General features: G+C 41.3%; 1 protein-coding gene across 1 annotated transcript in view; it reads right to left on the bottom strand.

The window, feature by feature from the left end:
- GNAQ (G protein subunit alpha q) overlaps window positions 1-13,460 on the bottom strand; it is a 299,520-nt gene that overhangs the window by 5,392 nt on the left and 280,668 nt on the right. The window contains exon 6 of the mRNA NM_001038623.1: window positions 450-603. Within this exon, the coding sequence (NP_001033712.1) occupies window positions 450-603 (154 nt within the window). The remainder of the gene's footprint in view (window positions 1-449; window positions 604-13,460) is intronic.

Consider the following 13,460-nt stretch of genomic DNA (forward strand, 5'->3'; position numbering starts at 1 on the left):
CCTAGAGTAATGTCATGGCTTTACAAAAAGAAAATTGCACAACTTGGATTTGAATCAGACCATGGGCTCCTGACTACACAATTCTGTTCTCTCTTCAGAAAGAGGCAGAGGTAGACTGCTACCAAATGAAAGGGAAATAAAGAGGGAACTCTAACAGTTGATACAAAAGTAGTCAAATCTATGGGACTGTTTCCTCCTGTGATGTAACAACAGAAAACAACTTCATCTATGTTTTGAAATAACTACAAGTTTCAGCAGTGTGGGGGAATGAAACACTGCAGGCCATTAAAAGACAGGACGGATGATGATCTGGACTCCATCATTTGCAACATGCAGGCTTCTGGGGGCAAAGCAAGTGGCAGAGCACTGCTGTGTGTCAGCTGTGGTATTGGTCTTAGGACACAGAGTGTGCCCCTGGCAACTGGGCTGGCTCAAGAGTGCAGACTTACCGTCGTATTCTGGGAAGTAGTCGACTAGATGGGAATACATAATTTTCTCCTCTAGAAGATCTTTCTTGTTTAAGAACAGAATAACAGAGGAGTTTTGGAACCAGGGATACGTGATAATTGTTCTAAACAGTGCTTTGCTTTCCTCCATTCGGTTCTGAAAAAAAATCATCAGAAAAACAAGGTGTGAGTTACATCATTACTCAGTCTGTGAATTATTTGAGTCCAACCCATCTTTGGTATACATTCAGTTTTTGTACCAGCTTTTTGTCGGGATTTATATGCAAAAGGCTCAGCAGCACTATTCATGAGGCAAACTCTCAGGCTGACCAACAGAAGGGAATAATAATAATAAACATCCAGTGTAATAACTCTTCAGATTGAAGAGAATACTGTATCTGGCATAATGTCACAAATGTCCACCAAGAATTACTCATTCACAGCCAAATAATTAAGATCTATTAAGAACTAAGCAGACTTCACTTTGCATTTCTTAAGTTGTATGTACTTGGGGCTTCACAATTCGTTGTATTTCATGACAATCAAAACAAAGTGACTTCACTCTTTGCCCAAAGTGCATCTATATTTTTAGAATTATCTCTATCTACCATACAAATACACACACACACACACACACACACACACACACACACACACACACACCCTGAGCAGGAAACACACAGAAAACTATTTTTAGATCATACATTTCCCTGTTTATCAGAACACACTTTCTCCCTATGTTTCACTATACTTTTCATACAAAACTGTGGAGATACATATAGTAATTACCGTGGAGATACATGTAATATTTCCCACCCCCTCAGCATCTGTGAGAAGGTGTGCTCACCCAAAGCTGTCTAGTCAAGCCAGCCTTGGTAGTAGGAAATCTCAATGGATTCTCAAGGAATTAGTCAGCCGGCTCATAGATATGAAGATACTAACCAAAGTTACTGCTGACTCAAATCTTTCCTCTTAAAAAAATGCAGTCACCAGCCAAAAGCTAGACTGCCTTCTAGCTTAACCCACAATTCTTTACCAGCTCTTCGTCTACAGACACACTCGCTTTTAAATCATTCCTACCCTCAGGTCTCAGACAAAGGCAGCAGATTTGGAGACGCCTCCCCGACTCTGGTGCATGGGCATGCTTCTTCTCAGACACACAGAGCACGCTCTCCAACCCTGGCTTCATTCTACCCGCTGTGACTGAGTCTGGGGCAACGGAAATGCCTGCTGGGAATTGAGCCCACCTCCACTGGTAACAGGTGGTTCAGTAGTTGAAGCCAGAGCATCCTATTCTCCTGGTATCTGGGCTGATTCAAGGCCAGACTCTGAATCCAGGCTTATGTCCCTCCAAGTAACTACTTCCCTGGTTTATAGTCATCACTGTAGTAAACAGCTCAACCGGTCCAGTCAACCCTAGGATTTTTGCTAGGAACTCTGGAACAGAGAGCACTGCTTTCATGAAGAAAGTGGAAGAGGAACTTGGGGCATAGCAGAAACATCTTGAAACAGGGAGAAAAAAAACCAGGTCCTGCTCACTTGGTTTTAACTCCTTGGTCAAACCCTGCTGGAATTTGGGTTATGCCTCTGGATTTTTTTTTTTTTTTTTAATAACATCAGCCAATTAAGAACCCTACACTTTTAAATCTAGTTTGAACTGTGTTTTTCTGGTTCTTCTTATATATAAAGTTCTTCTAATGGATACAGCTGGATCCACCTCACTGCCAGACTTTTAAAAGGAAATGAATGGATAATGTTTGAAGGATGACCATGAAGATGAGGGGTTCAAGCTATTAACACACTGTGCTCAGATTCTGCCTTCCTAATGTAGAAGGTGTCCTTAGTGTCACAGAGTACTTACGAAGGCCAGGCAGGCTCCTCTGGGTCACCCCCTGACTGCTGCTCCAGGAAGTCTCCCAGAAACAGAGTTCAGCAAGCACAACTTTCTAGGTCCTGAATCTTTCTTTCTCTTTTCTCCTATAAAATGTGCCAATTCAAATCAAGCGGAAAAGGCCCACTTTTCAAAAGGAGATCTTTACCAAATCTGGTAAAGCCAATCATCATCCATCTCTCTCTTTTTCTTTTGGCCACCCTGAGGCATATGGAGTTCCTGGTCCAGAGATCAGATCTGAACCACAACTGTGACCTACTCTGCTGCTGCGGCAATGCTGGATCCTTTAACCTACTGTGCCGTGTGGAGGATCAACCTGCATCCTGGTGCTGCAGAGACACTACAGATCCCCTTGCGCCACAGCGGGAACTCCATCATCCATCTCTTTTTGACTTTTACACTTCATGCCTGCCATTGCTGAGATAATGAAATACTGAGAAAATGTGAGACTGATGGAACAAAAGTTTACTTCATTGCTCAAGGGACAGTGTTTATTTCTCTGCACACGTTTCTCTTCTATACGAAGGACATGCCTAGCCTTTACAAATAATATTTTTACTATCTATCTACATGCCTTTTGCTGGTTGTCATCATCAGTGATAAAATTTTAAGCCTGGAAACAATATGTACTGAGAAATGATGTCTTGGAGCCTGAGGTTTTAGAGGTTGAAATTTTCAGGACTGAAGGAAAGCAAAGGCCCTAATAAGAACTAAGAGAATTAAAGGATCTAAAGAAGCTTAATTAGACAGTGACATGCCTGACAGGAGGGAGAATTTTCTTTTTTCCTTATTTACAGCTAGAGAAATTCTAGAAAGTCATATTGTCGTCTTCAGAGAAGGCTTTTCTAAAGGATGGGTATGTACACCGTGGCCTCAACCAGGGAGCCTCCATCAGCAAGACTCCTCGTTGTAATCAGCATTCTCCAGAAGGCACATGATGGGCTCCCAAGGGATGGCCCTATTTAGGCCTTTTCCGGTTGGAATCCTTCAAGGGTAAGTGGTATCCTGTCCTTTGTTTGCCCATCACTCAGCAGCTACCTGTTGAGGGCTTGCGAGATGCTGGAAAGGGTGTGTTAAAGCAGGGCCTGTGTCCCGGAGGACAGAAGCAGACAGGATGTCAAAGTGTAGTTACAGGCTCATAAGATGGGCCCCTAAGAGTGGTTAAAAAAAAAGAGGTACTGGGGGTGGGGGTGGGGTCCATCACACAAGAAGGAAAGGTTTCATTGGGGAAGGTTTTAAAGTAAGGTAATTCTAAGTTGAATCTTGACAGATAGAGGAGAGATTATGAGGAGGAAAGGAGGGCAAAAGCGAAGGAGAATTGAAACCCAGGACCTGCTGAAGAGATCTATGAAAATTCTGTAAAAAATAGTTCATGGAGGCTTCTGATCTCTGTAACTTGGGCATCAAGTGGAAAAAATTCTCTATTTTGAGAATGTAAAACATCTTGTGCTCATTTGCATCCTACAGCGGGGCCAGGAGGCACAAACACGCTCAGTTCATGTGCGCTCCAGTCCATTACTCTTGAAATAAACTGCCGGCTGTCAGGGGCTGCACATTTCCAGTGTTGGCAGGTCATCCAATAGGAAACTCCATCAGACATCTCAAGTGCAGCTCACTGAGACGTGATTATTTGCCTGGAGGTAAGAGCCCGCTGCTTTTCTCTTGGCTCGTGTGCAAGCCTCCATCTTATCAAGGAAAAGACTGGATCCAGTGGACATGGCCAAAGACCCCAGTAGGAAGCCAGCTTTCTTCAGGCTATGATTTGACCCAAATCTCTACATAAAAAATTACCAATGGGCCTCACAGGGCAATATCTCATGTGTATACTCTTTGCAGTCCTGAGTGTGTGTATTTGCTCTCTGACATGCTGGTACATCCCTCCAGCAAAAGTTAGCATTACATCAGAGATCTGAACATCTGTTTTCATAACTTTTGCAACTTCTTATTATTTTGCCAATAAATACAAGTTCTCTCAAAACACCCTTATTTTCTTTGCAAAGAACACAATTTAAATGAGAGCCTTAATTCATGTACATAATAATGTACATAATAAAAGTCACCTACCTGCTTGCCTCTCCCTATTGCTATTTTCCCCTCTTACAATTCCTTGAGAGGCAACATTGATTTCTATTTCCCAATGATCTAGAATGTAGCCATCTAGGCTTTTTATTTTTTTCTTGGCTGCCCTGTGGCATATAGAGTTTCCAACCCAAGGACCAGATCTGAGGCTGCGTCTATGGCAATGCCAGATCCTTTAACCCATTGTGCTAGGTTGGGGATGGAACCTGCATCCAGGTGTGCCCACAGTGGGCACACCTAGAATGCAGCCTTTAAATGTCAAATCAGACACTTAAGCATGCAGACTGTTGAATCACCACCGAGGGCCTGATGGTCACCTACTACTTGTCCTCAGCTGTTAGCTGAGGGTAGGACTTACCCCAGAGAAACTAGAATGCAGCTTTCCAGGGCTCAGAAATGCCCTTTGGTATCAGAGCTGCATATGGTCTGAGTGATCCACAAACTCACTAATTGATGCCAGAAGCTGGTCAGGTGGCTGTGATTCTGTGTTCACAATTTTGTGATTCTGTGTTCCCTGAGCTTTCTTTTAAAAAGTCCAAGGCACACACTCGACTTAAATGAGAGAAGTCCACAGACAGAGTGGCTACTGTAAAGTAACAGACTGTTTAGCAGAAGAGAGTATCTTATCATGTCATAATATTTAAAAATCCAGGACAGGTTAAGACATCTGCTGGCCACACAATTACACTCAATATTAATGCCTAGCTGCTTATGGAGCTGCTTCTATATACTGCACATGGTGAAAAATATGCAGCCAATGTATGCCACACCAGGTACCGTTTTTACTAGCACCACTTCTATTTCTGAAATTGATGAGGAAAGGAGATTGCCAGGATGTAGGTTTTTATGCTTCAGGAATTCATACAACACTGCATTTTAAATACCACTCTTCGCTTTTAATTGCTGTGAAAAGCTTCACTATTTCTTCTCAGACATAACTTATTAAAAAATACCTCATAAACTACTTCATTAAAAGTCATTATTTTAAAAGAGAAAGACTAGTTGACTTTTAATGTAATGATCCAAGACAATGTAAAATTTGAATCAATCATTATTATTTGTAGCTTATCAGACACTGAAAATGTTGAAAAATTCATCCTTAACAAGGACTCAAGAACATACTCTCTCAGGTATTTTATTCCATTTACATACATCAACTGGGTAAATAAATTCAACCACTCAAAAGACTAACTCCTAAGCCTTATGAAAATAAATTTGCAAGCCTAGTCTGCATATTTCTTTCTTCCTCGATTATTTAGGAAAAAGCTTGGTGTGTTTGACTGTGTATCTCCAGCTGGATCACATTGTTATGCGTCCTCTCTGACATCAACACACATTCAAAAAACATTGTGTGTTGGGGCTCCTGGGGGAGGCAGGAGTAGGGAAGAATGGGGTCTGTGTGCTCCCTTGGTGAAACATGGCTCTCCTTTGAATATTCTTGTGACCTTAGGCAAGTGACTGAACCTCAGCTTGCTAATATCTCCCAGGTTAGGCAGATAGAATGAGACAATGCAAGATGAGTGCTTAGCTATGATCCCAGACATAGCTTTCTATAGTCACCGCCATCAGACATGACAAAAAGACTCTGTAAGAACCCCTTGGTAAGGTGACTGCTTACCTCAAATCTTTGGCCAAACTGTAAATCCAGTAAAATATTTCTATTTCCTGGAATTGCATAAAATTAATCGATCTACAATTTCAAAACCAGGTATATCTGATTTATAAAAAACTGGAAAATCATCCAGTGCCAACTACTCACTTAGAAAATGTTTCTTTCTTAGGGAGTTCCCGTCATGGCTCAGTGGTTAAGGAATCCGACTAGGAACCATGAGGCTGTGGGTTCGATCCCTGGCCTCACTCAGTGGGTTAAGGATCTGGTGTTGCCGTGAGCTGTGGTGTAGGTCGCAGACGCGGCTTGGATCCCACGTTGCTGTGGCTATGGTGTAGGCTGGTGGCTACAGCTCCGATTGGACCCCTAGCCTGGGAACCTCCACATGCCATGGGAGCGGCCCTAGAAAAGGCAAAAAACAAACAAACAAACAAACAGAAAGAAAATGTTTCTTCCTTAGTTTCTCCATGTGTTAAGGGGCGGCATCTTCAAAATCTCTAAAAATGTTCAATACTCAATAATCAAGCCACCCAAGATGGCTATTCTCTTGCTCTCTGTACCTCCCCTGCCTGACCAGTCCCTGCCTCACCTATGCCCTACTTACCTGACTAACCTGCCCTCTTAATCAGAGTCTCATCAGTAAAAGCCAACATGCTTGCCCCAGGCCCCCAGCCAGGACTGTTCTAATCTTGAGATCAGAATATCTCCATTATGATAGTTTTATCACAGAGGCCTCCAGAGAGGGGCATCTGGTTTCCCTGGTAACTGATGAGTCAACCTGACGTCAATTCCCCCTATAACTGGTAACCTCCCCCTTCCCCTGGTAGAGAAGACTGCTGTCCTGTCCAGCCTGCCGTCCACGGTGGGGAGTCGCTCCAGGACCCTTGTGCTTCAGACATGTAAGATCCCCCATCCATTAAACCAGTGATGTCACTGTCACCGACTCTGGGTTCTTTCTTCCATCTTGAGGCTGGATAAGCACAAGGCTTGCAGGCCTATGGGGTGTAGCCCAATAACCCTCAACTCCAGAGTAAACCAAGAAAACAAGAGATGTAATAGATAAGCAGAGTGGATGGAATGAGAAATAATTAAGGATGGCTCCCTAGCCATCCCACTTCTGCTATCCAAATCGGACAACAGGAACAGAAATAATAAGGATGCTAACTAAATTTAGCTGGATACATATCATTTCCTCCATAATTTTCTTAGTCTTTGCAAATCTTTGCAAGTGATTATTTGAGATCAAATTTGGCATGCTCTCTAGGCTTGAAGACAACTCCTAAAGGTTTTAATATTACAACTTCTACCTATGTATGAATCAGTGTGTTCTACTGGCACAGGATGTTTAGAGAAGCCAAGAAATACAGCATATTTGCCTATACCCTCTAGGTCTAGAGTTTCTAGCAGAGGGGAGGTCACAAAGCAGGCAGGCCCTTATGAAGTGAACCAGAGGTTGTTGTAGGAGAGGAGTGGAGGAGGGAAAGAGGAAGGCAGAAAGAGACAGGGGTGGGTGGGTGGGTGGGGGGCAGGGCAGGGAGAGCCCAAAGCTCTAGTATCAGCAATAAGAAACTTGATGCATGATGTAGAAAGCCACAGGCTCAGAATGTAGAGAAGACAGAAAGTATCTTTAGTTCAGTCAAGTGACCAAGCAGCAACCTCCTTTCAAATACTATTTCATAGCACATTGATCTGTTAATTTAGCCTCGGCTCCATAACCTACTAATTGCATGCTTACATGCCAGTGAGCCAAAGTCTATCCTTAACATACATGCATACATAAATTCCTCCTCTTTTCCCATGACACTCCTCAGTTAGCAAGTTAGGAGTCAGATATGTAGTGCCCTGAGGAGTCACGTCACTGACTTTTCTATTCGCTGACCTTCTGCCCATCTTTCCCACACTCCAGCCACACCTCAAACTGAAAAAGGATTCTACAAACTACACTAGAGCTGTTAGCTTGGAGCCAAGTGTCCTTGAATGTCAGCTGCTTTTGTTTCGCTTGTCTGTTTTCTGATTCTACAGTTGATGAACAGTGACCCGGCCCCACTGCTGGAGGCTTTGGACAAAGAGCAATAGAAATAGGCTGTGGGAATGTAGACGTAAGGGATTAAAATGAAAACAGTCGTGGATGATACAACTAAGCTTGGAAGGTGAAAAAGTCCAAGGAAGATCTGACTGATCTATATAAACCAACAGTACATCAGACTGAATCTGAGCAAATTCCTGGTGTGTTAGGCCAGAAAAGTCTAAGCCTGGGGAAAATAGGAGTTAAATGAAATTAACTAGTAAGCAATTTGGTAAAATATCTCTTTTGCTGACTTTTTTTTTTTTTTTTTTTTTTTTTTTTTTAATGGATGGTTCAAGTCTGGCCCAGAAACATGAGACTGCCTAATTCTTTGGCCAACACAAGATGTTTTGGATAAGAATTTGGTTTGCCTTGTGTCCAAAGAGATAAGCTCAAAAGACTTGTATGAACTGCATTTGTGAGCCCTCCTCAATGGAGGGACTACCTGACCTGACTCAACCCTGATCTTTCTCTCTCTCTCTCTCTGTTTCTTTCTCACACATACACCAAAGTTCTTGTCATTAAGTATTGGTTTTGAAGCCCCTTCTCTCTTCTACCCTCCCAAAGTGCAGAAGGATCAGACAGTAGCTAAGTAGGTAAAAATGGAGAATTAAATAGGAAATAAGTTTGGAATTGAAGGACAGCATGACAGATAAACTGATCACATGACAAGAAAATTAAGGAAAAAAATAAAATAATATTGGCTTGTTTCCTCACAAGGAATATAAATTCTAAAAACAAGTCCCTTGTAAAATGAACCTGGTGCATTATGTATTCCTAAGGCTTCCCCCCCCATTCTTAAAAAATAATAATTTGTCATATAATTAACAGGTTTTTTTTTTTTCTTTTAGTCTTATTTTCAGGAGCAATATATGAAAAATTTCAGACTGTGACATGTATTTTTAGTTATATGAATGTTATTATTTATATGGTTTAATTATATTAGTAATAATAGCTGATGTTCATTAAGTGTGTATATACACCAGACGTTGTTCAAAAGCACTTTAGTGTGTATAAGGGGTTGGTAAACTTTTCCGTAAAGGACCAGATAGTAAATATTTTAGGGTTTGCAGGACACACTGTTTCTGTTGTAAAAACTTAAGTTTGCCCATGCAGCAGGAAAGCACATATAGACAATATATAAATGCATGAGTGTGGCTGAGTTCCATTAAAACTATTTGAAATTTAAGATTCATAGTCACTTTCATGTGTAAGGAAATATTATTCTTATTTGGATTTTTTTCAACCAGTTAAAAATGTAAAAACCAATCTTAGGTTGCAAGTCATACAGTAATAGATGATAGGGTGGTTTGGGCCTGAGGGAAATTAGTCTGGTGACCCTTGGTATAGGACAGCATTTAATTTTCACAGCAATTCTAAGCAGAAGGCATTGCTGTGATTCCTATTTTCTAGGTGTCGGGGGCGGGGGGGGGTGCTGATAAAAGGCAAGTTAAGAACATACCTGATATGTACTTATATGTAACTATTCAAATCACTAGCAAAAACACATATGAAAATAAAAGCAAAAATGAAGTTTCCCCTATATAAATTGGTTAATATCTTCATTTCCTCCCTATTTACATTTTCTAATTTTTAGTTAGATACTAAGTTTCTAAATTTATTTACCTTTTCTTCCCCCTAGGAAAAAGTATTTATTTATTTATTTTTCCACAGCATGTAGGGTAAAAAATGAGAAAGACATTCAATGTCTTAAATCATTTGCTTCGTTTTCAGCGTCAGGGTACTATTTACCCAGATTTTGTAGACATGTAAAAATGCCCTTCCAGGTGTTTTAATACCATACATCTGGCATTTTAAACCAATATAATTAATATGAAATAGTCCTTATTTGAAGATGGAGATATACTTTTCACGTTAAGTATCTTAAAAAAAATAATTCCACAAACATTCTAAGTTAATAAGACACTACACTAAGAATCTAGTGTGGTTTTGCTTTGTCCTGCTTTTACTCTCTACTCCTCCAGAAGACTAAAGACACCAGGGAGGGAAGGCAGGCAAAATGAACATGAAAAATTCAAACTGAGCACTCAGCTGCAGTTTATGCGTCTACTAAAATATACGACTATGGGATTTGGGGGTAAACTTTTGGCTAAAATTCTGTTGTACACATCATCTGCAGTTTTCAATGATTTATTTGATCCGTGTTCTATTACCAGCACTTTTATTTGACAGTGCACACTAGAACAGGTCATGACACCTTTTAAAAGCAATGTTTACTGTCTGCTTAAAAAAAAACAAAATCAGTATCCCCACCTTGAACGACTTTTAGTAGGGACAAGAAAATCACCCAATGACTTTCACCCTCCCCTGTGGGCCAACGCAAAAGATCCCTCCTTGGAAAACTATGAAGTACTCAATTATGCTTTAGACTAACTAAACTTTGAGAAACAATGGGCTCCTCCCCTTTTTAAACCCCAGCATTCTGTATAATGTGCACAGGACTGTAATTAACAGAGAAGGTACAAAGGATGTTATAAAATTTACAAAAAGACTAAGTATTATTTTTTCACCAAAAAGTATTAACTACACCAATGAAAAAACTGAAAGCTGGCTGTAAACTGTTAAAGTGGAACGTTTCAATACTTTTCCCTAGAGAAGAATTTGGTTCTTTTTGCTCTTCATTCTGACAAAAATAGTTGATGAATGATTTTTAAACATTTTAATGAAATGTTTTTATTTTTTTATTTTTATTTATTTATTTTTTGCCTTTTTGCCATTTCTTGGGCCGCTCCCGCGGCATATGGAGGTTCCCAGGCTAGGGGTCGAATCGGAGCTGTAGCCACCGGCCTACGCCAGAGCCACAGCAACAAGGGATCCGAGCCGCGTCTGCAACCTACACCACAGCTCACGGCAACACCGGATCGTTAACCCACCGAGCAAGGGCAGGGACCTAACCCGCAACCTCATGGTTCCTAGTCGGATTCGTTAACCACTGCGCCACGACGTGAACTCCCATGAAATGTTTTTATAATGCATTTGTAATATAACCTTATTACTAAATTGAGCAGTCAGGCAAAAATATTCTAAACAAAATTGTATTCTGCATGTTATGTACTATGTACAGAAAATTGTATTCTAGGTGTTATGAGGCAAGTAAAAGATCTCTGCCAAAGGCTAATAACCAAATGAGATCAGAGTAAGTTCAACACAAACACCTTTAAAATACAACTAATGGAAACACTGAAATCACACAAAATCAACAACTTCTCTAGGGAAAGGGAAAAGGGGGGAGTTGGGATGTGGGGGGGATAATTCAAGTATTGTGAAGAAAAAGCACGCGTTCCTGTCGTGGTGCAGCGGAAACAAATCTGACTAGTATCCATGAGGATGCAGGTTTGATCCCTGGCCTCATTCAGTGGGTTGGGGATCCAGCATTGCTGTGGCTATGGCGTAGGCTGACAGCTGTAGCTCCAATTCAGCCCCTAGCCTGGGAACCTCCATATGCTGTGGGTACAGCCCTGAAAAAACAAATGAACAATAGCAACAACAAAAAAAACAAACAAACAAAAAAAACCCACAAAAACTAAACAAACAAAAAAGAAAGACAGCTTTTGAAAGACATGAGAGAAGACCTACAAAGACTAGCACATGAGTGAACACCAGTAGTTCACATGGGAAACTCTGTACCTGTGGTCAGGGACACAGGGTCATTAGATTTGACCATGGTGTTACTGGAGGTTCAGTGGGAGAGGGCTCAGCTGGCACACAGCCTTGAAAGTACATCCAACTTAAAACCTTTGTGGTGAAGTAACTTCTCAGATATCTGGACAATATAAATGTGCTGAAAAATTTATGAGCCCACCAACACCAATGTGTTAGAGACTTGAATAGAAGTAAAAAGGAGAGGGGATCAGAACTAATTGTACTGTTGAAATGGACACCAAAGACCTCAAAAGCACCAGAGGCAGCAGCAGTTCGTCTTTAAGGCTGGGTGTGTGTTGTAAACCAGCTAATGTTCAGTTTATGGCCAATGTCCACTTTGGCTGATCCTCTTTTCTGACTGGTGGTTGAGTTGTGCCATATTTGTCCAATATGAGTCCATTTCTGAGGTTTTTCAAGTTTATGAGCTGTACATTTCATGCAACTCTAAGAGCAGCATCTGAAATTCCCAACCTGCTCAGTCCGCCCCCACCAACATTTTCATCTTCTTAAGGCCAAGTAAATGAGGAAGGAACTGCTGCTCCTGATCTAACGCGAAACTCTGAGTGGAAGCTCAGAAACTAAATAGAAGGAAATTTGGCTGAGTGATCATGTGCTCATTCATGGCTATGAGAACAGAAAAGGGGCAGAGGTCTCATACACATATGTTTCCACTGACATTAGGAATGTCACTTAATAAACTCGGGATCAGAGTGCAAGGTGGAAATGACACGGCATCTAAATTACCCTTAAAAGTGTATTTTGTCAGGGTACCTACTCGTGGTCCCAAGATCACCTTGTCATGCTGTATGTCTGACACAGACTGCTCTTCCTTCATGGTAGAAAAGGTGAGCACCAGATAAAGTCTGGTTTAGGTCTGTGTTTGCATTGAGGGAACAAAGAATTAGAATCACTCAATACTGGGCTAATACTCTGCACTGCAAGCTGCTCAAGATTAGGCAAGCAGGAATGAAAACCAAGTGCGGGAACAAGTGATTCCATTTCCCCATCTCACATTATTTCACTGCACCCTTTCAGTGGGTGGCAGGCAGCCCAAAGCCTTTTGCATAACTCATTTCCTTTATCCGTTTTCCTTTCTATGGCTGCACACTTACAACTACATTTCCATAAATCCACTTCTGATGTGGCCCTATGTAATTCCACAGCGTGTGTCTGCAAAAGTGACACTAACCCTAAAAGCTTTAGACAGTGTCAAAGGTATGATTTGGAACACTTAATCCAAGGCAGTCGGATGAAAGTGAAAAGAAATGTTCAAAATCACTGTGGCCACAAAAGAAGCTTTCTCACAATCTAAATTTCTAAAAAGGCAAAATGGGGGGGGGGGAGAGAAACTGTGAGGAAAATCACATAATCAAAGATAATTACGTGGACTCCAGCATCTCAGATTGAGAGAAAATTTCAGAAGCTTTCAGGAAAAGACATATTTACTTCATTCTGTTCCCTAAGGGCCCAAGAAAATGAAACACCAACAAAACCTAATGAGGAGAGCGGGTAACAACTCCAACCACAAAGAACATCTGTCAAATATGTAATACCTGCACTGACCCAGAAAGGATGCTGAAAGCTACACCTTTCATAGCTCAGTCAGGCTGAGACAATCAGGTGATACCCTTTCCCTGAGAACACTAAGGACTGACTGGTCCTCTAAGAGGAAGAATTCAGGGGAGCTCTAGCTCCCTGTCTGTAGAG

The sequence above is a fragment of the Sus scrofa genome, chromosome 1 (assembly GCF_000003025.6).
Source record: "Sus scrofa isolate TJ Tabasco breed Duroc chromosome 1, Sscrofa11.1, whole genome shotgun sequence".
In the NCBI taxonomy this organism is placed as follows: Eukaryota; Metazoa; Chordata; class Mammalia; order Artiodactyla; family Suidae; genus Sus; species Sus scrofa.